Genomic DNA, 27713 nt, shown 5'->3' with positions numbered 1-27713 from the left:
TTCCTTTTTGTAATTTTTTAATATATAAAAGATGAAAAATCTGTATATATTTTGCCAAATACTAATTTGATTAATTAAACTGGTTTGAAAATACATAAAAAATTGATATAAACATTAAGTCATTTTCTGGTGATAGATTTCTTTTAAGTGTTGTAGACTGGTATGACACCTGCCATTAGGTGACGGCAGGTAGAAAAAAGTGTCTAATATGTCAACCAAATATATTACGGTACAGGTGCCACGGTGATAGATAAATCAGCTGTCACATTAATGGTCTGCGGGCCCACTATAGTGCAATTACTATACTGTGCTATACTAGAGCTTAAATGACTGAACTATTCTGATTGTCCCTTCAGGAAAAGCTCTGTCCTATATAAACAAGAGTTACTTCTCTGATGCCAGTGGGAATAGAGGAGGAGCCCCGAATGTGGCCGTTGTGCTTGTAGACGGCTGGCCAACAGATAAAGTGGAAGAAGCTTCCCGTCTTGCTCGTGAATCTGGAATCAACATATTCTTTGTGACAATCGAGGCTGCGGATGATAACGAGAGATCAAACGTTGTAGAACCCAACTTTGTAGACAAGGTATTTTTATTAGCAGTATTCTATTTTCATTGTTTTGCTGTCAACAATAAAGACTGCATGTCAACTAAAGAGAAACAATGGACTAAATACAAACTAAATATTAGATAAACACATACTTCTGAAAGGGTATGTTCAAGAATTTCTCATGTACTGTATCTAAGACAAAAGAAAAACAAAGTGACATTGCATCTAGTCCAAATAAAACATTACTATATTTTGCATTTCCAGATTCTATGCAGAAAAATATATCTTTATGTTTAAAGTGGTTATCTGGCCTTAGACTACTAGTTTGCAGTCACTCTATGAGACGAGCGGTGGATACCGCGTCTGGGCCAGAAGCACACGACATGCACGCAGCTTTAAGCGCATTTCTATACAGCCTTATACCAGCCCTGCACACAGACGCAGTTTGTTTTCTTCTTGGCCCCCTTTTTTTCCAAAAGTCTACTAGTACGTAACTGATGAAGGTCCCGAACTTGGGGACCGAAACGTTTGTTGGTACTACAAATAAACTTCTCACAAAGCATTAAGTTGAGTGCCAGGTTCTACTATTTATTATTCTATGTGACTGCAGACTTGTGAATCCTCACATGATGCACACTGAGCGCTCTGAAGATTTTCCGGTATCGGCACCTTGATCAGCGGGCTCGATTCGATTGGCATACATTCGGTCATGTGCCGACTAGACGTGCACAGTCTCTCTTAATGTAAATGCATTGAGCAAGTGTAGATACGTCTAGTTGGCCTGTGGCCAGAAGTATGCAAATCGCAGACTTGAGGTCACATGACCGTCCGATTCTGGCACCATCATCGGAGAATCCTCAAAGCGCACAGTGAGCGTCATGTGAGGATTCATTAGTCTGTAGTTAAATAGAGTGAATGCAAACTTGTAGCCTAATGTCGGACAACCCCTTTAATGTGCACAAACCGTGTTTAGCCTTTTACTGCTCGTATGTTATTCCTTTCAATTTTACCTCTGCTTGTTATTGATCTACAGAGTGGGCCATGTATATGGATACACCTAAATAAAATGGGAATGGTTGGTGATATCAACTTCCTGTTTGTGCCACATTAGTATATGGGAGAGGGAAAACTTTTCTAGATGGGTGATGACCATGGCGGCCATTTTGAAGTCGGACATTTTGGATCCAACTTTATTTTTTCCAATGGGAAGAGGGTCATATGACACATCAAACTTATTGAGAATTTCACAAGAAAAACAATGGTGTGCTTGGTTTTAACGTAACTTTATTCTTTCATTAGTTATTTACAAGTTTCTCTTTGTTTACAGCCATTGACAAGTCGCAGAGGTTAGCTCGTGAGGAGTGGATAGAAATTCTGTTGATGTCTGGTGAAAGCAGTACCCAGGTCATTGCAGCAGATTTCAATGCAAGACAGCCTACACAAGAAAACTGTCACCATTCCCATGTTATTTAGGTGTATCCATATAAATGGCCGACCCAAAAAAGTTTGCCTCATCACCAAACGTAATGTTCTGTGAAAACTGAGGGTCCTGTTCCAATTTTTGTTTTGCCCATTCTGCAAATTCAGCGCACCGATCTGTCATGAGTCGAACATCCCTTCGGCGGATATTAGCTACTCATAAATGGCGCCCTTACAAAATACAGCTGCTCCAGCATCTCAACGAGGATGACCCAGATCGGGGCGCTGAATTTGCAGAATGGGCAAAACAAAAATTGGAACAGGACCCTGCGTACTGCGTTCACCAGACATCAACACAATTTCTATCCACTCCTCATGTGTTAACCTTTTTGACATGTCAATGGCTGTAAACAAAGAGAAACTTGTAAATAACTCATGAAAGAATAAAGTTACGTTAAAACCAAGCACACCATTGTTTTTTTTTGTGAAATTCTCAATAAGTTTGATGTGTCACATAACCCTCTTCCCATTGTAAAAAATAAAGTTGGATCCAAAATGGTCTACTTCAAAATGGCCACCATGGTCACCACCCATCTTGAAAAGTTTTCCCCCTCCCATATACTAATGTGGCACAAGCAGGAAGTTGACATGACCAACCATTCCCATTTTATTTAAGCGTATCCATATACATGGCCCATCCTGTAGTGTCAGAGTATACAGTAGGTAATACAGGGATCACCAGGTAAATTATACACAGGTGCTCTGTATAGTGTCAGTGCACAGGTAATACAATGATCATGAGTGAGATTATACACAGGAGCTCTGTATATAGTGTCAGTGTACAGGTAATACAGTGATCACCAGTGACATTATACACAGGAGCTCTGTATATAGTGTCAGTGCACAGCTAATACAGGGATCACCAGTGACATTATACACAGAAGCTCTGTATATAGTGTGCAGGTAATGCAGTGATCACCAGTGATCACAGGAGCTCTGTATGTATTGTAAATTGTGTATATACATGTTATACTGTACAGTGACGTCTCTAGGTGAAGTCTTCACTTTTCTTCTTCATCTGGCACTGTCACTTCTTCCTGCCAAGACTTGTGTCTCCAGGGAATAACACAATCATTTATAGCAGATCTCTTCCAGAGGATATTCCCCGCTTTTTCCCCAACTTCTATACTATAAGAACATACCAGATGAAGAAAAAAAAGTGACATAGTGCTGCTCTGCACAGTAACAAGACCTCCCTTTTGTTACTCCCCATTGAAAACAGTCTCATAAATAGTAAATTATATTGCAGCAGTAATAATATCCCCTAATTGCCCCTACAGAAATTATGACCCCCACTTGCCACCATAAGCTAATAAAGTATGTTCCTCATTCTGGCCCCCATGCAGTAATTAAGTCCCTCATCCTGGACTTTTATCTAATAACTAGATGGAGGCCCGATGCTATCACATCGGGGGGGGGGGGGTGATGCCCTATTCCTCCATACCCCTGTACTGCCATAAGCACTGGAGAAGGTGAAGCAGTGCAGGTGGGCTGCACAGTGCCAGCTAGTTGGGGGCAGCAGCTGTGGCACCAGTCTATGTCTAATATACAGTACTTTGTGGGGGCTGTTAGTTTACAATTCTAGTCCTGCAGCCTAAGTGCAACCAGCTTTTGTGTAATGGGGGCATCCCCCTGAGAGAGCTGTGCTCTGCCCTGTGATGACCCCTCTCCTGCCATCATGTGTCCCCATTCTGCCCTGTCCTGCACCCAATGCTCAGTTCTGTTACCCCACTCCTCCCATCCCCAGCACCCCCATCCTCCCCGGCTATTCCTAGGATAGTCATCTCCCATGCAGATTAATGGGATTACTGCTGGAACTTGAGCTGATGCCCCATAGAAAAGGTTGTAGTTATTCATGGACATTACCGTGCCCCTCACATATGTGTGTGCAAACAATCCATGGGAGGGGGACGCTGCGGGGAACTAATACTGATGATGTATGCGCAGACTTCTGCTATATTCAATATTGTGTCCATGTGCATCTATTGCTGGTAAATCAGTGCTGCCTGTCAGTGCAGTGTGCCCCATGTTATCAGTGATAGTGGTCGGGATGTCGCCACTTGTGCTCTGTGCTCAGTGTAACTTTTCCCCGGTCCTGTGCTCGGATCTGCCCCAGAGAGGAGCCCAACAAAGCCCCAGCTGCCCCCGAGCCTCACACAACGAATATGCAGCTGCGGTCTTCTTGCGGCGGGGGAGTCCCACATCGGGGGTCCGGTGATGACCTGCTAGTGGTACTGCGCAAGGGCCTGGTACCACCAGCGGGTGCCATATTAGAATACCCATCCAATATGGCGGTTGGCGTACTTCCGGGGCGGTGGATTGTGGGATTCGAGGATGTCCAGACCGAAGTGGATGACAGACAATTTAAGGTAATTATATAAATAGATGTGCCCTATATTGGGCCCTTAAGTTCCTTAGCCTGGCTGCTCTACCTTATGTCCTTTGGTCTGGCTGGTCCTGAATGTGCCTGTCGAAGGCAGCACGTGACAGTGACATCATACTCCGCCGACGTCACCGTCATGCACCGCCTACGATGTCACTGTCATGCGCCGCTTGCGTGGGGGGCACTCAAGTCAGCCGCTGGCCTCGATAACTATTGCTGCAAGGCAATATATTTCTACTGAATGTGTTTCTTCGGACACACATTCAATTGAAACCAGTGGGCCCCCTCTAACATCCTGCTCAGGGGCCCACCAAGAATGCACTAGTATCCCACTGGGCCAGTTCAACCCTTCTTATAGACTCTATACAGCCTGCAAATGCTACTCTGAATCTGGCTAGATCCCTGGATATTTAGTGCCTCTACTCTTCTACTATGCTGCAGAGATAAGCAGCGTGGAAGAGCGCTCAGTTTGGTCCAACTGCATGGCAACACCACCAAAGGCATAACTGTAATGGAATCGTACCCGGGCCCCGGAGCCTAAAGGAGCCCAAAAAAGTATTTTTAATCTATATATTAAGACTAACACTACTAAAGATCTGTGATAGTTGGGGTCCCTGTTGGAGATTTTGTATTTTGCCCATAAGGTTGAAGTTACGCCACTGCACGCCCCTGGTCCAAACTGTCAATCTTCATGAGCACATTGTACCCCGGCAACCAGGAGCCCAGAAGGAAGAGGAATGGTACGCTCCTGAAGAAAGATGAGACAAACCCTTTGATTATAGACATCTGCATATTGTGAACTTGGAAATGCATCTTTGTACCATACCTATTTCCTAAAGTACAGTAAAAGAATCATGGCAGCACACTTAGTATTGCACTTTTTTTTGCAGGCTGTTTGTAGGACCAATGGCCATTTTTCAATCAATGTTCCAAGCTGGTTTGGTCTTCCTAAGATCGTGAACCCAATGGTGAAGCGAATGTGTGATACTGACAAATTAGTCTGCAGCAAGACATGTCTCAATGCTGCTGATATTGCTTTCGTCATTGATGGCTCCAGCAGTGTCGGTACTGGTAACTTCCGTACTGTCCTCCAGTTCATAGCAAATATTACAAGTGAGTTTGAGATTTCAGACACGGACACAAGAATTGGAGCTGTACAGTATACATACGAACAGAGATTGGAGTTTGGCTTTGATAAATATAGCACAAAGCAAGATCTTGTGAACGCCATCATGAGGATAGGCTACTGGAGTGGAGGCACAAGCACAGGAGCCGCCATAACATATGCGTCTGAACAGCTTTTCAGTAAGTCGAAGCCAAACAAAAGAAAGATCATGATCGTAATCACAGATGGACGGTCCTATGATGACGTTCGGGCACCGGCAGCAGCTGTTCATCGAAGTGGTAAATTACTTTAAGTATTTTCCTTTGCAAATATTTTGTACATTATCTAGACATTTAATTGCTTTGGTTACTATTATAGATGAGCAAATTTGCTCTGGTTTACTCTTTTGGCAAGATATAGTGTTTGCCAAATAAGCTGCAGCCGGAACTCGGCTTCTTGATTGTGCCGGCCGATCAGCTGATTGGCGCCACAGCTTCATGTGTCTCGGTTGTGTCACTGTCACAGCGCATGCATGGAGAGCCTGTGTGTTGGGTTCTCCATACATGTGCTGTGACTGTGACACAGCCACGACACATACAACTGCGGCGCCGATCAGCTGATTGGCCGGCGCCATCCAGGAAGCAAATAGTTCTTGCAATTGTGGTAGATTAAAAACATTTGTACCATTTGGCTTTTAATTCTCTCTGTATCACAGTATATCAGAGGCTGCAGAATGAGTTAATATTCAATCTATCAGTGAGCTTCTTTAATTTTTAACTGTCAGTGGTCATACATTTATTTAAAAGATCATTCAGGTCAAGAAAGGTGCTAAAGAACATGCTGTCAGAAAAAGTTTTAATGAAACTGTATTAAAAAAATGTGATAAAATTCACATAATTAAATGGGTCTTTCCCTCTCAAATATAATTAGTACACATAAATTGTGCTATACTCAAGTTCCCTTAGTCCACCTGCGAGTCTTTGCCACTGCTCCCAGTATGTGGCATTGGTAGTGCCGCTTAACAGCACGACTGCCATTCAGTGAGCTGAGCAGCTCTGAGCATTCCAGTGTAGACAGGATCGCAGCTCCGAGCCGCAGCGGTCACTGATGGGCTGCCTCGCTGTCGATGTGACGTCATTGTGGCAGTTAATGCGAGGTACTGGCAGCAGCAGTGGAGACTCTTTAGAGGACCCGAGTAAGGTGAATGCAGCATGGTTTGTTGTTTTAAAACAAAATGCTGGGTCCTGGGTTCAAATCCCACCTTGGACAACATCTGCAAGGAGTTTGTATGTTCTCCCCGTGTTTGCATGGGTTTCCTCCGGGTTCTCCAGTTTTCTCCCACATCCCAAAGACATACTGATAGGGAATTTAGATTGTGAGCTCCGATGGTGACAGTGATGATAATGTCTGTAAAGTGCTGTGGAATTAATCACACCATATAAGTGAGTAAAATAAATAAAAATAAATGCAGCGACGGGTGAATTACATTCGAAAGGTAGCAACCCCTTTAAGTAAAACAGAAATTGCCCAGAGAGGTGTCCATGCTTATTAAAGTTTTCAGCTGTTCTTGAGATATTATCATTTTTCATTTGTTTATAGCTTGTTGCCTTGGAGACCGACCACAGCTGCTGCACAACAGAACATGCACAGAGGTTACCAGCTCGTTTCTATTGAACTTGCAAGCACAATTTTGAAGCTAGCCAGGATTGCAGGCGAGCATTCTTATCTTCTATTCCTGGTCTGCTTCAGCATAGAGCTTACAATCGCAGCAGTGGTCGGTCTCCTAGGCAATGAGCAAAAACAAACAAAAAATGTTGCTATCTCAGGAACAGGTACATATTTTAATAAACAGTAAATTGCAAAAGTGCTTGTTTTTCACAAGCACTATCCAATGGGAATAACTTTAATCCCTTATATACCTGACTTTGATGCAGACTCAGCTTCTCTGCTGGCAGATGATGGCTAAGTTATTATTTTAAGCAGTTATCTGCCTCTAGCAACCATGCGTTGATCCAAGCTCCACCCACGGCAGTTAACATGTTAAATGCCACTGTCAATCTGTGAGAGCGGCATTTATACCATGCTGGCAGGAAGGCGTGCCGTTCTAACCGACCATTGGCACTCCCGTATCGTAATCGCCAGATGCCAACAGGCTGTGACAGCTAGGGGTCTGCTGAAGACCCCCATGACTGTAATGATGGTACTCCTGTGAAAGTCAGCGTTCATAGGGACCAGGATTTGTGCTATATGTAGTAATGCTGTGGTATCCACCCATTAAAAGTTAGGGGGAAAAAATACACCTATTTGGTATCACTGCAATCGTAAAAGTCTGATTGATCAAAATATAAAATAAATTAATCTGATGGCATAACAAGAAAATAAATCAAAATACCAGAATTGCGGTTTTTCAGCCACTGCAACACCACAAAAACAAAATTAATAGGAGGTAACAAAAACATCGTATCTACCCTAAAATGATGCAAAATATCAAGCTCTCACAGAGCTCCGTCTCCGAAAATTGAAAATGTTACGGTTGTCGGAAAATAGTGACACAAGCGAATTTTCTTTTACAAAATCCTACATTTTCTTTCACCACTTAAATAAAACATCAACTATGAATGTTTGGTATCTTCGTAATCATACATGGCTATATCAACAGAAAAAAAATGAAAAAAGTTATGGCCCTTGAGATAATGGGAGGAGAAAACAAAAGTGCAAAAATTGGAGAATCGCCTGGTCAGGAAGGGGTTAAAGGGTTGAGGGCAGAACCAATAAAGTCGCATGCGGTGATTAGAAAATGAAATCTGTGATTTCCAGTTGAGTCCAAATAATTGAATCTTTTGCATTTTATTGCAGGGGTCATTGCTTATGCTGTTGGTGTAGCCTGGGCCGCTCAGGATGAACTAGAATCTATGGCTACCGACCCTGATAAAGACCATTCATTTTTCGTGGATGAATTTGACAGTCTATATAAATTTGTTGGGAAGATCATACAGAACATTTGTACAGAGTATAATTCTCAACCTCGAAATTAAGACGAGATGGCAGAGGCGGTGGCGTACTGCTTGGAGAACAGGGTTTCAGCAATCAATACACGAGAGCTAGAATAAATAATGTAATTATATAACGAGGTCGGTGTGATTACACCAGCATTCTGCGCTGAGTATTATAGCCTCTATTTACACAGAAGATGTAAAATGAACTGATAAACTACAGCATGCGAGATGATTTGTAACAACCAGAAATGCGTAAGGACGGATATGTCATCTTCATTACGATGTGATGAAGACAGCGTACATGACTTTACGCTGGTTTAGTCTCATAAAACAGGTTACAGAAAACATCCATTGTTTGTTTCATTGCAAAAAGTACAAGTTATTTTTCTATGAAATAAATCATGTAATAATTTTGTAAAAGGGTTGTATAGGCATAAACCATATTATTATTATTATTCCTTCATATAGCGCCCTCTGGTGCTGAGATTCTGAATATCACACAGAACATGCTCACGGCACAATTATGAATTATTGTAGTATTTCTTTGATGGTGGCTTCACATTAAAACACATTATGTAACAATTTAATTAATGGAGCTTCGTGAAAGCCTTCTTAGCTTTTTTCTCTGCTCAGTGTCATGAATTTTGGTCCTCATAGGGTCGCATGACAAGTTTTTAGAGCATTGAACACTAGAATTACATAAATATGCCTTAAGACACAAATAGCATCATTTTAAATCATTGCAAGGTTTTATGTTATAGTTCTTGTCATTATTTTGTATATTTTAATATAATGTCTTTAATAAAAAGCAGGGCTGGTCAATATTACATTTGTACAGTTTTGATATAGAAATATTCAGATTATATTTGATATTAATCCTCATATAACAATACTTATTTCTGAAGAAAAGAATTTATCATATTTCAATGTCACGTTATCAGTTATGACATAAATAAAGTTATTTTTTACCCTACATGTGCACTTAATGGGAAAGGAGACAGTAGGTTGGGGGGGTTGCCGTAGCTCCGGAGGAGGGGAGGTAGCAGTGAGTTCATTACAGGCTATTAGCTTTCTCGAAGAGATGGGTTTTCAAGCTCCTTCTGAATATTCTGAATGTGATGGATAATTGGATTTTTTGGTGGCTTGGAATTTGGTGCCCTCTTGTAGGTGATTGGATGAGGAACATACGAGTGTGGAGGAGAAAAGGTCTTGGGAGTAGCGGAGGCCACATGTGGGAAGATACCGAAAGATGAGATTGTAGATATATGTAGGAGACAGAATATGGACTGTTTTGTAGGCCAATGTTTAAACTGGATGCGTTGGGGAATTGGGAGTCAATGAAGAGATTTTCAGAGGGGAGAATCAGAGGAGTAGCGAGGATAGAACTGGATTAGTCAAGCAGCAGAGTTAAGGATGGTCTGGATAGGTGTGAGAGTGTTAGTTGGGAGGTCACAGAGGAAGATACTGCAATAGTAATCGTAGGAGATGATGAGGACATGAAGAGGAGTGGACCAACATTCCACGGGCCACAATCAACAACTAGAGATGAGCGAATTTGATCGGGTCCCTGCTTATTCGGCAAGCTGTAGCGCTTACCGAATAAGCTACAGCGGGAACCCTATACATGGAGCGCGCTGGCTGATCAGTTGTTTGACTCCGCAGCTGCATGTGTCGCGGCTGTGTCATAGTCACAGCACATGCATGGAGAGCCCAACACACAGGCAACCTAATCAGTTCTATGCGAAGGAGATGTGTTGCACTGCGTGAGGCAAATGGTTGTCACACTAGATACTGACTGGTTTTCTGACCTCACCGGACCCTCTCAGTCCTGTAAAACTTCACTTTTTAGTGTGACCTTTTATTGTGGCCTGCCTAAGGCACACACGTGCAATAATCATGCTGTCTAGTCAGCATTTTGATATCCAGCACTGGTGAGGTGAATGGATTATCTCTGAAAAGGAGACGAGTTCACTAACACAGATTTAGACAAATTTGTGAACAATATTTGAGAGAAAAAGGCCTTTTCTCTCATAGAAAAAGTCAAAAACAAAAGTGTTGTGTATATATTTTTGTGCAGTGTAGACTTAGGGTTGAGAAAAGTAAGGAGATTTACTGATTATATTCTGTGAAGCGTAGAAGTGATGTGAGAAAAAATGCTAGTGGATCTGTATTACAAAATCAGTTTTAAGCACTGAGCCATTTCGTACGTTAATGACGTAACCTCATTTTTAAAATTTGACCAACATCACTTTAGGAGATAATAACTTCACCATATCCCAGTGGTCTGAGACTTTTTTTTATGACGCATTGTATTTAATGTTAGTGGAAAATTATGGTTGATATGATTTGCGTTTATTTATGAAAATATAAAAAAAAATCAAGAAATTAGAAAATGTCACAATTTTCAGATAGTTATACAACACAAAATAGTTAATAAATAACATTTCCTATATTGAAAAATGTATATCAAGAAAAAACTACTGTGCTACTGCACATTATAAACAATGAGTAAATCCTGTTCCTGTTGGATAAGGCAAAACGTGATAAGGGATCAAAAAACTATATATGAATCCCGTGGGATTGTATTAATTGAATAGTAATACACAGGTCCTCCCTATGGCTGACCACCTGTGATTTGTAGATGAACAACAGCTAATAGATGTACAAGTATATAGACGTACAGTATATATGGCTCAGTCAATTAGCATATTGATGGCTGTGATTAACAGCACTTGGCAAAGGAACCACAGCTAAGGATGGATAAAGTGAATAGGCCCAAGGAGCTATGCTTGAAATGTTCACTAAAGCCTATATAAGAAAGAACTGTCAAGCATTGCAATTGCATGTATAAAATGCCCCATAAGTGCCACTATTGAAAGTGTGGTCCTTACTGTAGTGAATCGGTTGCAGCTTCCATCCTGACACTAGATACTGGGAAGGTCCTAGTGGAGTGGGCAGTATATTTTGGCAGCATATTCTCATTAGCGTGCCTACCTGAGGCTTGCAAGGGCATAAACAACACAGCGCACTCTGACCGGAAAAGATGCCGCAGGCTAGCGAAGCAATCAGGGGCATGACAAAATATGACCTCACAGGCAATACAGGCTCTCAGATTGGCCAAAAAAATGACGCGTTTCGAAGAAGATGCAGCCCTTCTTCATCATGGTATGGTCAAACCGAGTGAGCCACCTATTAATAGACTTGCACCCCAGGACTGTGTATTGGTACCAGACGGAAGTTCCAGTCAAGGGGGTGAAAAACATATGAGATCCCATAGAGTGGAAAGGGTAGATAAAAAAAGCAAATCTACAAAGTCGAGGATAGATCATTGTCAAATGAAGGTGACTAAAAATTATATGTTTATTGAAAAATGTTTAAAATATATTGAAACCATAAAAAGGGCTCTGTATGAAATGGAATAATAGAGAAGAAGGTGCTACACATGCACCAACCTCCCTAAAATGTCTGCATCAGAGTAAATGGTTGCCTTTCTGACTACCAGCCCAATATTGCACATAAACTAAACAAGATTCATAAAAGCCAATATGAATGTGTATTTAATATGAGTATACAATGTATTTAAAAATATACATAAATATAGCATTTCCCATATGTCTACTTTACATCAGCATACGTTTTGAAACATACTTTTTTTATTAGGAAGTTAGAATTTTTAGACATTTAGGCAAAATTTTTCATTTTTCCAACAACACTTCCAAACTCTTTTTTTAGGGACTACAGCACATGTGAAGTGACTTATAGGAGCTATATAATACCCCAAAGTAACACCATTTTAAAATCTGCACCCCTCTAGTTGCTCAAAACCACATTCAAGAAGTTTTTTAACCCTTTAGGAGCATCACAGGAAGTAAAGCAATGTGCAAGGAATAGATGAAAATTTACATTATTCTCTTCAAATTTACATTATTCTCCTCAAAAAATGTTGCTTTAACCCCAAATTGTTCATTTCACAAGGGTCTTAAGAGAATATAAACCATACCGTTTGTTGTGCAATTTCTCCTGACTACACTGATACCCCATATGTGGTAGAAAACTACTGTTTGTGCGCACGGAAGGTCTTATAATGGAAGAAGCACCATTTGCCTTTTGGAGTGCAAAATTGGCTGAAAAAGATAGCAAACTCCATGTCGTGTGTGCAGAGCCCCGATGTGCCTCAACACTGGAAATCCCCCACAAGTGACCCCATTTTGGAAACTACACCCCTCAAGTTATTTGTCAAGAGATGTGGTAATCAACTTGAATTCACAGAAGCTTCATAGAATATTTATAACTTTGAGCCGTGAAAATGGAAAAATATATTTTTCCTCCAAAAATGTTGTTTTAGCCCCAAATTTTTCATTTTCATAAAGGCAACAGGAGAAAATGAACCATACAATTTTCTGTGTAATTTCTCCTGAGTACACCAATATTCCATATATGCTGGAAAACTACTGTTTGGTGCACGGCAGGGCTCAGGATGGAAGGAGCGCCATTTGACTTATGGAGTGTAAAATTGTCTGGAATGGATAACAGATGCCACATCGATTTTGCAGAGCCTCTTATGTGCCTAAACTGTGGAAATCTCACACCAAAGGACCCTTTTTGGAACTTCACCCATCAAGGAATTTATCTAGATGTGTAGTGAGTATCTTGAACCCACAGGTGCGTCACAAAATGTTAAAACATTGAATTTAAGTTTTTCCCCAAAATGTTGTTTTAGCCCCAAATTTTTCATTTTTACAAGGGTAACAGGAGAATACGGGCAACATAATTTGTTGTGCAATTTCTCCTGAGTACAAGTAAGCCCCATATGTGTTCAGAAACTCTTGTTTGGGAAGGGAATTAGCGTTATTTGATTTTTGGAGCGCTAAATTGACTGGAATATATTGCGGATGCCATTTCATATTTTGAGAGCCACTGAGGTTCCAAAACAGCAGAAACTTCCACAAGTGACCCCATTTTGGAAACTACACCTCTCATAAAATTCCTCTAGGGGTGTAGTGAGCATTTTTAACCTAAAGGTATTTCACTAAATTGTATAACATTGGGCTGTGAAAATGAAAAATTACATTATTTCATTTAAAAAGTTGAGGCTAAAACAACATTATATTTCCAAAAGGGCGAATAGGAGCAAATGGACCACAAATTTTGTTATGAAATTTCTCCTGAATACAGCAATACTCAATATGTGGTCAAAAACTACTTTTTAGGCACAGTGCAAAGCTCAGAGAGAAAGGAAAGCTCACATCGGAGTGCAGACTTTCATGGAATGGTTTGTGGGCGCCATGTCACACTGGCAAAGCCTCTGAGGTATCAGAACAGTAGGACTCCCTATAAGTGACCCCATTTTACAAACTACACCTCTTAATGAAATCATTTAGCAGTGCAGTAAGTATATTGACACCACAAGTGTTTCCCAAAATGTTATACCATTGAGAAGTGAACAAAAAGTAATTACATTTTTACTACTAAAATGTTGTTTTAGCCCCAGATTTTATATTTTCACATGGGGAAATAGGTAAAATGACCACATAATTTGTTACACAATTTCTTGTGAACTGGGCAGTACCCCATATGTACAGTACTGTTTGACCACACTGTGTGACTCAGGAGGGAAAGAGCTCTATTTGACTTTTGGAGGCAGATTTTCCTAGAATAGTTTGCAGACTCCATTTCCAGAGCCCCTAAGTGCCAGAAGAGCAGAAACCTCCCTCAACTGACCCCAATTTAGAAATTACATAATTCTGGGAATTCATATATGGGTGTAGTGATGATTTTGACTCCATGGGGGTTTTCCAGAAACAAGCGTCAATGGACGTAGCAGAGTGAAAATGCAAATATGCAGTTGTAGTGCCCATACATTGTAGTGCCCAAGACATTGTAGTACCCATATATTGTGCCCACCTCATGGTTCAGGGGACATGCGCCCTGTAAATTAAGTGGGCTAAAACTACCATTTCTTAGGATAAGCATTAAGAACTGGAAAAAATTTAAATTATGGCAGTAGACAACCAGATAGCTGGTCTATACGTTTTGAGCAAACAACGCTATTAATCATGACTAAAAGCGCTTTTGCTGGAAAAACATAGACCAAATGTCTAGACACCTACTGACATGATTTAAATTTTTCACATTTCTTAATGTTTATCTTAATAAATGTGAAGTTTTAATTTTCTTTTTTTTTATATAGTGGTTGTTGGATGAACGCTCTTTTCTCGTGCATATGCCATCCAGTGACCTGCCTGGAGCTATCCGTTCACCGCTCTCCATCTGGCATTCCTTGTTCACTGGTGAGCTGATTATGTTTGCTTTTCACCCTTCCTATAATTATTTGGATACATTGCTTGTGTTGACATTATTAGGTGGGTATCTTCAGCCCCAGCTGACAGCTAATATTATGTCCCTGGTGAAAAAAATATTTGCACTGATTAATAGTGAACGGAAAACAAAAGAATCCTGTCATGTGATACAACTCAAAATTTTATTTGCTTTTTCTTACAAAAACTGGAAGTAAGTTTAAAATTTCATTTCCTACTGATTGACCTCCAGCATCCGGATCATCCTCGTAATTCAGGAAGCAAGTCTGGGAAAAGCTGCCAAAGTCATTGTGTTTAAAGTATATTGTGTCCATGGAGTGAAATACGGGGCAAACTTTAAAGCAAATTATAATTGATTGTAATAATGTACTATTAATTAGATTTATATGCACACCGTATCAACAGTCAATTCTGAAACATTCCTGAAAATGTCTGTCTCTGCTATTTTGGGTATACTCTGTGTCAGTCATGTTAAAACAATAAGCCACTCCTCCAGCTTTATAATGATGCGGTTTTTCTTCTTTAAAATAGATAGATGACAACTAGTGATGGGCGAGCACTAAAATGCTTGGGTGCTCGTTGCTCGGGTCAGGCAAATTGGAATACTCGGGTGCTCGACCAGAACAACGAGCCCAATGTAAGTCTATGGGAAACCCGAGCATTTTTGCCACGATCCCCTCTTGGGGTCCCTTTAGGGTCTAAAAATGTCTGAAATCGATGGGAACAGTGCTCATATGACACGGGAACATGATGGGGAAGACCCCTGGAAGCATTTCTGACTCCTAGGTCACAGCTGTGACCAATGTTGTCAGAATGTGACGCCATTTTTACGGGTACACAATAAAACATGCAAAAACGAATAACCCTTGGAACAGATGTCCTGGATGGCCACATGAAACCAAAGTTCCCATTATTTTTCATTTGCTACTGCCATACTGTTAGCCTATGCATTGAATGCAAGGCCTCCCCTGCCCCAAACTTCCACGCACCCCAATAAGCCTTTGAAATGACGTAGTGGATTGCCACATGAAAACCTAGTTCCCATTATTCATTTGGTACTCCCATACTGTTTGCTTATGCATTGAATTGCATTGAATGAAAGGCCTGCCCTGCACCAAAGTTACATGCACACCAACAACCCATTGAACAGACGTCATGGATGACCACATGCAGCCAAAGTTCCCAGTATTCATTTGGTACTGCCATACTGTTAGCCTATGCATTGAATGCAAGGACTGCCCTGCCCCAAAGTTACATGCACCCCAATAAGTCTTTGAACCCACGTACTGGATGGCCACAGGAAAACCAAGTTCACATTATTCATTTGGTACTGCCATACTGTTTGCTTATGCATTGAATGAAAGGCCTGCCCTCCACCAAAGTTACACGCACTCCAACAACCCATTGAACAGACGTCATGGATTACCACATGCAACCAAAGTTCCCAGTACTCATTTGATACTTCCATACTGTTTGCTTATGCATTGTATGCAAGGCCTGCTCTGCCCCAAATTCACACACACCACAATAAGCCTTTGAAACGACATTCTGGATGGCCACATGAAAACCAAGTTCACATTATTCATTTGGTACTCCCATACTATTTGCTTTTGCATTTAATGAAAGGCCTGCCACACACCGAAGTAACACGCACTCTAATAAGCCTTTGAATCGACGTCCTGGATGGCCACATGAAATCAAAGTTCCCATTATTATTAATTTTGTACTCCCATACAGTTTGCCCATGAAGTGAATCCAAGGCCTGCTCCAAATTTAGATGCACCACAATAACCTATAACACGGACATCCTGGATGGCCACATGAAACCAAACTTTCCTTTTTTTTTTCATTTGGTACTGCCACAGTGTTAGCCTATGCGTTGAATGCAAGGCCTGCCCTGCCACAAAGTTACACGCACCCCAATAACCCTTGGAAGAGATGTAGAGGTGGGCCTCCTGAAAACAATGTTCCCATTATTAGGAAGTGGGTCTCCCATAGTCTTTGCCTACTATATGCAGTGAATGCAAGGCCTGGAAAAATTAGGAGCCACTCCAATGCCCCTTGAAAGGGATGTGGAGGATGCCCTCATAAAAAATTTTTCCCATTATAAAGTAGCGTGTCTCCTATACTTGTGATGCCCGTACCTTTCCCCCTGGGGGGTACACATCAGCTTTTTAAAAAAAAAATAGAAAAAACTAGAGTGGCTTTTGCATCACGGAATATGCTCACCCTTGTGTTCTAGTGGTGGGGTCGGTGTCTGAAGAGACGTGAAGGATGTCCTCCTATGAATCTTTTCCCAATTTAAAGCAGCGAGTCTCCTATACTTGGAATGCCCATACACTAAGTGTATGGGCTGACAAACATTTCCCCCTGAGGTGTACATATTTTTTAAAAAAATGTTATGGGCATCATAAACACTCTTGCCAAAAACTAGAGTGGCTGTCGCATCACGGAATACGTTCACCTTCGTATTCTAGTGGTGGTGTCTGAAGAGACCTGGAGGATGTCCTCCTATGAATCTTTTCCCAATTTAAAGAAGCGGGTCTCCTATACTTGTAATGCCCATGGGGGGTACTCATCAGCTTTTTAAAAAAAAATTCTTTTACGGGCATCATAAACACCCTTGCCTAAAACTAGAGTGGCTGTTGCACCACGGAATACGTTCACCCTTGCGTTCTACTGGTGGTGTCGGTGTCTGAAGAGAAGTAGAGGATGTCCTCCTATGAATCTTTTCCCAATTTAAAGGAGCGGGTCACCTATACTTGGGGGGACAAACATTTCTCCCTGGGGGGTACATATTTAAAAAAAAACTTATTTTTTTTTATGGGCATCATAAACACCGTTGCCAAAAACTAGAGTGGTTGTTGCATCACAGAATACATTCACCCTCCTGTTCTAGTGGTGGTGTCTGAAGAGACATAGAGGATGTCCTCTTATGAATCTTTTCCGAATTTAAAGAAGTGGGTCTCCTATACTTCGAATGCCCATACACTAAGTGTATAGGCTGACAAACATTTTCCCCTGGGATGTATATATTTTTTTAATTTTTTTAAGGGTATCATAAACACCCTTGCAAAAAACTAGAGTGCCTGTAGCATCACGGAACACGTTTACCCTGGTGTGGATGATGAGGAGAAGGAGGAGGATAACACCAAATAGCCAAAATCAGGAAGCGTATACCCATGTGTGGGTGTGAAGAGGTGCATAGGAATACACCTCCCAATAAGACACTGTATTGGAGGTTATGTTTCGCTGTTATCATTCAGTGCTGTAGAGAAGTCTGGCCCAATCCAGCCCTTGTTCATTTTTATAAGTCAGCCTGTCAGCATTTTCAGTTGATAGGCGGATGTGTTTAATTCCCCCAGTGGCACTAAAAACCCACTCTGATAAAATGCTAGCGGCAGGGCTGGCCAGGACCTTCAAGGCGTAGAGAGACAGCTCATGTCGTGTCCAGATTGGATACCCAATAATTAACAGGCACAGAGGAATCAAGGAGGACATTGTTACGGTCAGCAATGTACTCCCTCAGCATCTTCCAAAACATTGCACTCCTTGTGACAGTACCCTACGCTTCTGGGCCCAGGCGATGGGAGGGTATGAGAAAACTCTCCCAAAACTTTGTAAGTGATCCCCTGCATCTGCTGGATTGGAGTTGTTTCTCTCTCGCCCGTTCTCCTTGGTTGTCCAATGAACTGTGACGTCTGCCGTCAGCGTTTTCAGATGGGAATTTTTTTAATAATTCCGCAACAAGGGCTCTCTGGTACTGCACCATTTTAGTACACCTGTCTGCCTCTGGAAGAAGAGATTGAAAGTTCTCATTGTACTGTGGGTCTAGAAGTGTCACCAAACAGTAATGAGTGTCACCAAAAATTTTCATAATGGCAAGGGTCACAGGAAAGGCAGCCATGTGTGCCAGACTGCTAACAGGCAAGACTTCCGTGTCCTCACCAAAAGGATGACTGACCACGCTGTCCTCCTCCTCCTTGTTCTCAGGCCATCCACGCTAAACAAACGATATGACAGTTGTGCTTTTAGTACCGTCTATAGCACATGAAAGTAGCTCCTGTTCTTCCTCCTCCTCCTATTCCTCATTGTTTACCAATCCACGTCGGGATGACATGAGGCTGGGCTGTGTGTAATCAACCTGTATGGTTCCTTGCTCCATGTCCTCATGCTGCACCTACAATGCATCCTCTTTCATTGTGAGAAAATACTTTTTCAGAATGCAGAGGAGCGGGATGGTGATGCTAATTATGGCGTCATCGCCACTCACCCTCTTGGTGGAGTCCTCAAAGTTTTGTAGAATGGTACATATGTCTGACATCCATGTCCACTCCTGAGGTCTTATGTGTGGAGTCTGAACTGAATAACGATGGCCTTGTTGATGCTGGTAGTCAACAACGGCCCTCTTCTGCTCACAAATACTTTCCAACATATGCAATGTAGAGTTCCAACGCGTGGGGACATCACACACCAGTCAGTGAAATGGAAGCTGCAAACACTGCTGAAGCACAGCAAGGGTGGCTGAAACTGTAGCTGACTTTCTAAAATGGGTACACAGGCGACATACTTTCACAAGCAGATCCGGCAGCTCCGGGTAGCTTTTAAGAAACAGTTGAACGAAGAGGTTAAGCACATGAGCCAGGCATGGTAAGCGTGTGAGCTCGCCTCGCCTCAGAGCCACCACCAGGTTCCGACCTTTGTCACACATGACCATGCCTGGCTGTAGGTTCAGCGGTGTCAGCCACAAATCTGACTGCTCTTTCAGAGCTGTCCACAACTCTTCAGCATTGTGCAGTTTGTCACCTAAGCATATTAGCTTAGCACAGCCTGTTGCCGCTTGGCTGAGGCAGTGCTGCAGTGCGTCCAGCTTGTGACTGATGTGCTCATCCAACCAACAACCTTTTGACACTGCTCTGGGTTCAATAGTGGTGTTCTGTGGTCCCCTAGTAATTCGGACAGGAAGGTCGGGCGAGAAGATGTGGGTGTTTGTTGTGGCCCAATTTCAGCTTGCCCACAGCATTGACCTCTGCATGCCCCATCAGCATCACGTCCACTTCCCTTTCCCTTGCCACGCACCTTGCCCATTTTAAATGGACTACAATATTTTCAACATTCACTACAAATGGCTGAATTTGGAGCAAACTTATATGTCATTGTGACATCCCAGGAGTCCGGTTGCCACAGTGGCATTGCCTCCCTAACAGGGGGTGATGTCATGCCTGGAAGCAAGGATGGATCCTCTTTCCAGGTACATCAGCATGCAGCACCTTTCCTACTCCAGACCATAAGGGGGAGCTCTAACATCTGATTTCAGGGGAACTTCCCTATAAGTTCTGGCCTGGAGGTGGGTTAGTTAGTCTGAGACAGTGAAGGAGGAAGAGACAAGTGAGGAGAACCTGGGGGATTGGAGCTGCAACTTAGCTCACCCCAGGACTGAGCGCTGAAGTCCTTGGTTGTGTGGGAACTGCAGGCCTAGCAACTAGAACCGGAGGGCAGGAGACTGCAGGTCTCCTGGCCCCAGCTGACACCCTGTGGTACAGTAGCACCACGAGGGAGTGACACCTGGAACAGGCTCAAGCTGCCTGCCATGCGGGTAGTGTTCCATTTAATAGACAGACTGAGAGAGAGACTTGAGTGGAGCATAAAGCACCAAGAACCCAGAGAACAGCGCAGTAGGGAGGCCTCCAACCCCACCTGGCTAGGTGAATTCTGAATTGCTTCCAGTCTGCCACAATCTCCAGTATCATCTGTTACTTGTGCTCTGGACTGCACCTTCAACCAGGAATTAAAGGTAAAGAAAACTGCAGCCCTTGTGTACTCTAGTCCTTTCCCGTACCCTCAGTTCTGCACCCCAACGTCCACGATCCCTTATGGACCGTATTTGTAACCCTGGGCCCTTGCTCCACCTGTGGGGAGCAGAACTATTTCAGCTGCAGCACCATCGACCCCAGCGGTCCCCTTAAGCAGTGCCGGCTACCTATTGCCGAACATTACAGGTGGCGTCACATGAAATCCCCTAGAAACATTCCCTCATTACTTTTATTGTGCGCCCAGGGCCACGGACCGCGTAACCGCTGCCGTGACCACCCCTTTAAGAATCATCCGACTCGGTTCCGAGTACCCCATGGCCCTAGCGAGTGTCGCATGATCAGTGTGCATAAAAACCACAGTTTAAAATATCTAGACTGTAGGTAACAATTCTTTTATTTTTACCAAACTGTTGTTAATAACTAGGGTAAGACACAGCAAAAAGAGTTGAATGGAGCCCTCAAATGCCACAATCAATTTTTAGCCCACAGATAGAAGTGGCATTTTTTTTTTTTTTCGTTAAGCCATTTACCGATCGTGTTAATTCATTTTTTATATTGATAGATCAGGTGATTCTGAATGTGGCAATACCAAATATGTGGATGTTTGATTTTTTTATTGTTTTATTTTGAATGGGGCAAAAGGGGGGTGATTTGAATGTTTATATTTTTTTATATTTTTAAAAACATTTTTCTTTTACTTTTTGCATGCTTCAATAGTCTAGGGAGACTAGAAGCGGCAGTTGTCTGATCGGCTCTGCTACATACAGGCGATGATCAGATTGCCTGTATGTAGCAGAAATGCTCACTTGCTAGGGCAGGGCGGCGCTCATAGCAATTCGGAATTTTCAGAATGGGCAAAACAAAAATTGGAACAGGACTCACAGTTTACACAGAACATTATGTACAGTGATGAGGCAAACTTTTTTGGGTGAGCCATTTATATGGATACACCTAAGTAACATGGGAATGGTGACAGTTTTCTTGCGTATGGTGTCTTGCATTGAAATCTGCTGCAATGACCCGGGTACTGTGTTCACCAGACATCCACACAATTTCTATCCGTTCCTCACGTGTTAACCTCTGTGACATGTCAATGACTGTAATCAAAGAGAAACTTGTAAATAACTAATGAAAGAGTAAAGTTACATTAAAACCAAGCACACCATTGTTTTTCTTGTGAAATTCTCAATAAGTTTGATGTGACACATGACCCTCTTCCCATTGGAAAAAATAAAGTTGGATCCAAAATGGCCGACTTCAAAATGGCCGCCATGATCACCGCCCATTTTGAAAAGTTTTCCCCCTCCCATATACTAATGTGCCACAAACAGGAAGTTGATATCACCAACCATTCCCATTTTATTTAGGTGTATCCATATACATGGCCCACCCTGCACATATATAGCAAGCCAAAAAAACAAGTTAGCTGAAAGCAAACAATTAAAAAAGGACTAAAATAACAAGGGATACTTTGAGTCAACTCCTGAAGGTTGCACATTCCCTAATCTACCTTGCATTAGCAATATAAAACCCTTTACTCCTGCCAAATAGATGGTAGAAAGATACAAATGCATGCGAGACATGCGAATAAAAAGGACCCGTAGAAGCGCCAATGCGCAAAACGATCGTCGTCCAGTTTGGTGATTCCACATGTCACTCTCCTGACCTGGATGTTTTAATAATGCCGCAATAAAGTGAATTTTAAGGACGGTGAGTGCCACTCTTTTTCTACTTGCCTCAAGGACATTCGTATTGTTTTTCTATGAGTGGGCACCCATGAATCTGAGTTGTGATGCCAATCAGCGGGTTTTTTGCTTGAATCAGTATCCTGACACAGGTGCTGCAGTGGTGCGGATCTTTATTTTTTTGCTTGACATGCGAATAAAAAACCTTGTTAAGAATAGGCAATACGAATATATGTGGATCTGCGTAAGATCCAGGAAAAGACTATACTGATTGATGAGGAAGGATATGCCTCTTCATAAAACAGGAGCCCCGTATGAGTGGTATGTATCTCTATGTGCACCTCGCACCAAATCCTACTTCAGTCTCTGATGGAGTAAGATTTGTAGCGTAGTGAATTCTAACACTCATCATTAGGGTTGAGCAAAACGGATCGGACAAATTCAAAAATCGCCGACTTTCGGCAAAGTCGGGTTTCATGAAACCCGACCCGATCCTAGTGTGGGATCGGCCATGAGGTCGGCGATCGCATTTCGTATGACGCTTTCAGCGCCATTTTTCAGCCAATGAAGGAGGACGCAGAGTGTGGGCAGCGTGATGACATAGATCTCGGTCCCCACCATCTTAGAGAAGGGCATGACAGTGATTGGCTTGCTTTCTGCGGCGTCACAGTGGCTATAAAGGGGCGTGCACGCTGACCGCCATCTTACTTCTGCCGATCTTAGCATAGGGAGAGGTTGCTGCAGCTTCATCAGAAGAAGGGATATAGTTAGGGAGGAAAGATTAACCCCCAAACCGCTTGTGCTGTAGCGATTTCCACTGTCCAACACCACCTTTGTTTTGCAGGGACAGTGGAGGCTATATTTTTGTGCATCAGCTCTGTAGCTTATTAGGCTGCCTTATAAGGCTCCCTGATAGCTGCATTGCTGTTTGCACGCAGCTGTGCAAACCAACTGCATTTTTAAAAGCAAAAATCCTGTTGCACAGTTATCTTGTTTATTTGTCCACACTTTTGTGTGCAGCAGTTTATTATTTTGTCCTGACTCCTGAGATCATTGTAGGGAGATTGAAATTGTACTACAGTCCTTGTATTTTTTCATATATCTTCCAGCCACTTTCTGCCACTTACATTGTGTTGTTTTATACACTGGGCCTGAGTTTTGGTTCAGTCTCCAAAAAAAAAAAAAGTGAGATTCAAATTCTCACAAAGTGGATATACTTCAGTCCTGTTAGTTTGTCGTATATCAGCCAGCCACTTTCTGCCACTTACATTGTGTTGTTTTATGCACAGGGCCTGAGTTTTGGTTCAGTCTCCAACAAAAAAAGGGAGATTTAAATTCACAACAAGTTTATATACACCTTCTACCTTGTTTTACAGTACCATATAACGGTTGTTATTTTGGTTACATTTTCCAACAAATGAGGAAGTCTGGTGGAAGAGCCCATGGGCGGTGGTTGCCAGCTGGTACTGATGGTGGTGGTGGTGGTGCATCTGGTGGGAGTGGCAAAAGCACAATAGCACCTAAGGCTCGAGGTGTTGAGCCAGCGTCATCGTCTGGCTACACAAGGCCTCGAAGGCTCCCTTATCTGGGAGTAGGAAAACAGCTTTTAAAGCCGGAGCTGCAGGAAAAAGTTTTGGCTTTCCTTGCTGTCTCAGCCTCTAGCTCTTTCGCCTCCTCTTCAGAAAGGTCAAAATATAAAAGCAGCGAGTCGTCAGTGGATGCTCCTGGAGCGCCCCCAGACGCTGGGCTGCGGGGTACTCAGTACCGGGCCTCTCAGTCTCGGTCCTAGGGTTGTCACGGTGGCTAGACCCGGTCCGTGACCCTGCTAAGGGGCGTCCAATGAAAGGTGTGATGAGTGTACGTGGTGCAGGTCGCGATGAATAACGAGGACACAGGGTTGCAGTCTCTTTACCTCATTACTGAAGGCTTCGGGATCCGCAATCCAGAGTACTGCTAACAGGGCTGGCTGAGACCGGCCGGTCCGAAGGCACATCCAGAGTTTCCTTTGCAGGTGGAAATCAGTGCCTACCTTCTAGCGTCTGTGTGTTGTAGTACCTCCCTGCTGAGCACCATGGGATAGTCCTCACAACTGTTGTGTCTGTTTCTGATGTTCTTTCTCACAACTCGTATCTGTTCTGATGTTCTTTCTCCGTCCCCCAGATGATATGGCTAGGACGCACCCGTATGACGGGTAGGCCTGGAGTTCTTCCGGGACCCTAGCGTCGCCCCTCTCCCACAATTGCCCCCTATGTCTGCTTAGGTGATTTAGGTGAGACAGCCAACCTACAATCAACTGTCCTGCCGCTGTTTGAAGTAATGCTTGGAGCCCAATACTTCCTCGGCATTCCGGCCACCAGCTACGCACCTCAGTAGGATGTTGCCACGATCTTAAGGCACGACTCCTAACTGGCTTTATCTCATTTTTGCTGCGATCTCGTTTCTCACTTCTCCACAATAAACCTCACTTCGTTTCCTTTCTTAGGATGCCACCGCAACGGGTGCAGGCGCGGCTCCGTAACGTTCTGTTCTTTTCGCTAGACCACTGTCAGGATCCCACCCCTGACAGAGACCCCCCTGAATCTTCCCCTGCAACACCATCTGCCACAGGGTGTTGCCTGGATCAAACCCAGTCAGCTTCTGACTAACTTCCTATCCAGCCCCCAGTTTTACCAGATTGTGAGGAGTGGCCTAATACATAGAACCCTTTGCTCCCCCTGGTGGCCAGAGTGTGAAGTGTAATGTGTGACTGTGATACCTGGTCAGGTGAACTCCTTAAGTGCCATCAGACGTACCATCACTCCCCTTAGTGGCGGAGCGTCAGTACTGCAACGACCAGGACTCTGGGGTGCTGCACTCCCGGTCAGGAACAAGACATTTCCTTGTGTCCTTCACCCAAACCAAAAGTGAAGGATGCGTCAGGCGACACTACAGGTTACTCCATGGAGCTCTTTACACATACCGTGCCTGGGTTAGAAAGGGAAATTGTTAACTGCCCATTTCAACATGAATCGGACATGGAGTGCACTGATGCAGAGCCACAGCTAGATTATTATGCTGTTCCATTGACTCAGATCACTACATTGCCCTCGCAGTGTACTGAGCCAGAATCTGACCCTGATGAGACTATGGTGCCCCATCCCGAAAGCTATAGCACCTTACACGGTGACACAGAGGAAGGTGTACATGACATTGAAGAGGAGGTGATAGATGACCCAGTTGTTGACCCAGATTGGCAGCCATTGGGGGAAGAGGGTGCCACTGCCAGTAGCTCAGAAGCGGAGGAGGATGATCCGCAGCAGCCATCTACATCGCAACAGCTGTCATCTGGCAGGCCCATATCAGGCCAAAAACGTTTGTCAAAAACAAAAACAGTTTTAGGACAGCGTGGCCATCAAGTGAAAATAGCACAGCATGCAATGCCTGAAAAGGCATTCCGTAGTAGGAAGAGTGCAGTGTGGCAATTTTTTAACCAAGATCCGAATGATCTGTCAAAAGTTATCTGTAAGAAATGCTCAAAGACCTTTAGCAGAGGGAAGAATCTTCAAAATTTAAATACAACGTGCATGCTTAGACATTTAACCAGCATGCACTTGCAAGCCTGGACTAACTACCAAACGTCCCGTACCGTTGGTGCACCTGCTCAGAATGAACGTAGTCAGCAACGCTACATTGCTTCCCTCACTGTAAGCCCACCGGTTAGAAAACCACCAGCAGCAAATGTGGAGGTATTGTCGCAAGGCCAAAGCAGTCAGGGAATCACAAGGTTATTGGTAGGAAACACTGTATGTAGGACAACATCAAGAATACCATGAAAAAAGTCCGGCACTCCTAAAATATGCAAATTATTTCATTTTATTTATGATCCCAAATTTATAACGTTTCGGTCAATTCTGACCTTCCTCAGACGCTAGATGCAGTGACTGAAAAGACCGACCTATAGAGTATGTGACTCCGTCTGGAGTTCGCGTATGCACAGTGGTCCCGGGATAAACAGACCGCAAGCAGCGGCACGTGGTATGTCTGCCACATCAAGAATGTTCAACATCAAGAATACCATCACCAACCCTCTCTCAATCCGCCATGTCCACCACCACCACCGCTAGTTCCACCATATGCAGCACTCCAGTCCAGCTCACCCTACAACAGACTCTCGTTAGGAAAAGAAAGTACTCATCCTCTCATCCGCATACATAGGGTTTGAACGCCCACATTGCTATACTAATCTTGTTAGAGATGATGCCCTACCGGTTGGTTGAAAGCGAAGCTTTAAAAGACCTGATGGCCTATGCAGTACCACGCTATGACCTACCCAGTCGGCACTTCTTTGCGAGAAAAGCCATCCCAGCCCTCCACCAGCATGTCAAAGACCGCATTGTCCATGCACTGAGGCAATCAGTCAGTGGAAAGGTGCACCTAACAACAGATGCATGGACCAGTAGGCATGGCCAGGGTCGTTACGTGTCCATCGCGGCGCACTGGGTTAATGTGGTGGATGCAGGGTCTACAGGGGACAGCCATAGTGGGACAGTTCTGCCTAGCCCACGGTCTAGGAAACAGTTGGCTCTAGGCATTCACCACCCCTCCTCCTCCTCCAGAAGCGAAAGCTCGTCCACAGAGCGCAGTCGCACGACCACTCCATCCGCAGCTGCCAGTGTTGCACACGAGGTGTCCCATTATCGAACATCTAGTGGTAAGCGTCAGCAGGCTGTGTTACAAATGAAGTGTTTGGGCGACAACAGACACACCGCGGAAGTACTGGCCGAGTACTTGCAGCAACAAACTCAGTCATGGCTGGGCAGTGTACATCTTGAGGCAGGCAAGTTAGTCAGTGATAACGGAAGGAATTTTATGGCTGCCATAGCCCTTTCAGAACTGAAACACATACCTTGCCTGGCTCACACCTTGAACCTGGTGGTGCAGTGCTTCCTCAAAAATTATCCGGAGTTACCAGGCCTGCTCCTGAAGGTACGAAGACTTTGCTCGCACATCCGCCGGTCGCCCGTACACTCCAGCCGTATGCTGAACCATCAGCAATCGCTGAAGCTTCCCAGCACCGCCTAATAATTGACATTGCAACAAGGTGGAACTCCACACTGCACATGGTTCAGAGGCTGTGCGAACAGAGGCGTACTGTAATTAATTTGTGGGAGGATACACATGCACGGGCAGGCACTTGGATGGCAGACATGGAGTTGTCTGGTGTGCAGTGGTCGAAGTTACAAGACCTCTGTCAAGTCCTTCAGTGTTTTGAGCAATGGACATGGCTGGTAAGTGCAGACAACGCCATCATAAGCATGAGCATCCCACTAATGTGTCTGCTGATACAAAGTTTGACGCACATTAAGGAGCAGGCATCTGCAGCCGAGGAGGAGAGAAGCCCTGATGACA

The 27713-nt window shown here is 43.4% G+C and overlaps 1 protein-coding gene and 1 long non-coding RNA gene across 2 annotated transcripts in view; one reads left to right on the top strand and one right to left on the bottom strand.

The window, feature by feature from the left end:
• VIT (vitrin) overlaps positions 1 to 9483 on the top strand; it is a 317697-nt gene extending 308214 nt beyond the window's left edge. The window contains exons 24-26 of the mRNA XM_077283041.1: positions 357 to 583; positions 5300 to 5813; positions 8371 to 9483. Coding sequence (XP_077139156.1) covers positions 357 to 583; positions 5300 to 5813; positions 8371 to 8549 — 920 coding nt within the window. The 3' untranslated portion in view covers positions 8550 to 9483. The remainder of the gene's footprint in view (positions 1 to 356; positions 584 to 5299; positions 5814 to 8370) is intronic.
• LOC143804693 (uncharacterized) overlaps positions 6825 to 27713 on the bottom strand; it is a 73263-nt gene continuing 52374 nt past the window's right edge. The window contains exon 3 of the long non-coding RNA XR_013221077.1: positions 6825 to 6931. This is a non-coding gene — a long non-coding RNA (uncharacterized LOC143804693). The remainder of the gene's footprint in view (positions 6932 to 27713) is intronic.

Source organism: Ranitomeya variabilis, chromosome 2 (assembly GCF_051348905.1).
Source record: "Ranitomeya variabilis isolate aRanVar5 chromosome 2, aRanVar5.hap1, whole genome shotgun sequence".
Taxonomy (NCBI): Eukaryota; Metazoa; Chordata; class Amphibia; order Anura; family Dendrobatidae; genus Ranitomeya; species Ranitomeya variabilis.
The sequence above is the reverse complement of the archived record's forward strand: the minus strand, read 5'-3'. Positions and strand labels throughout refer to the sequence as shown.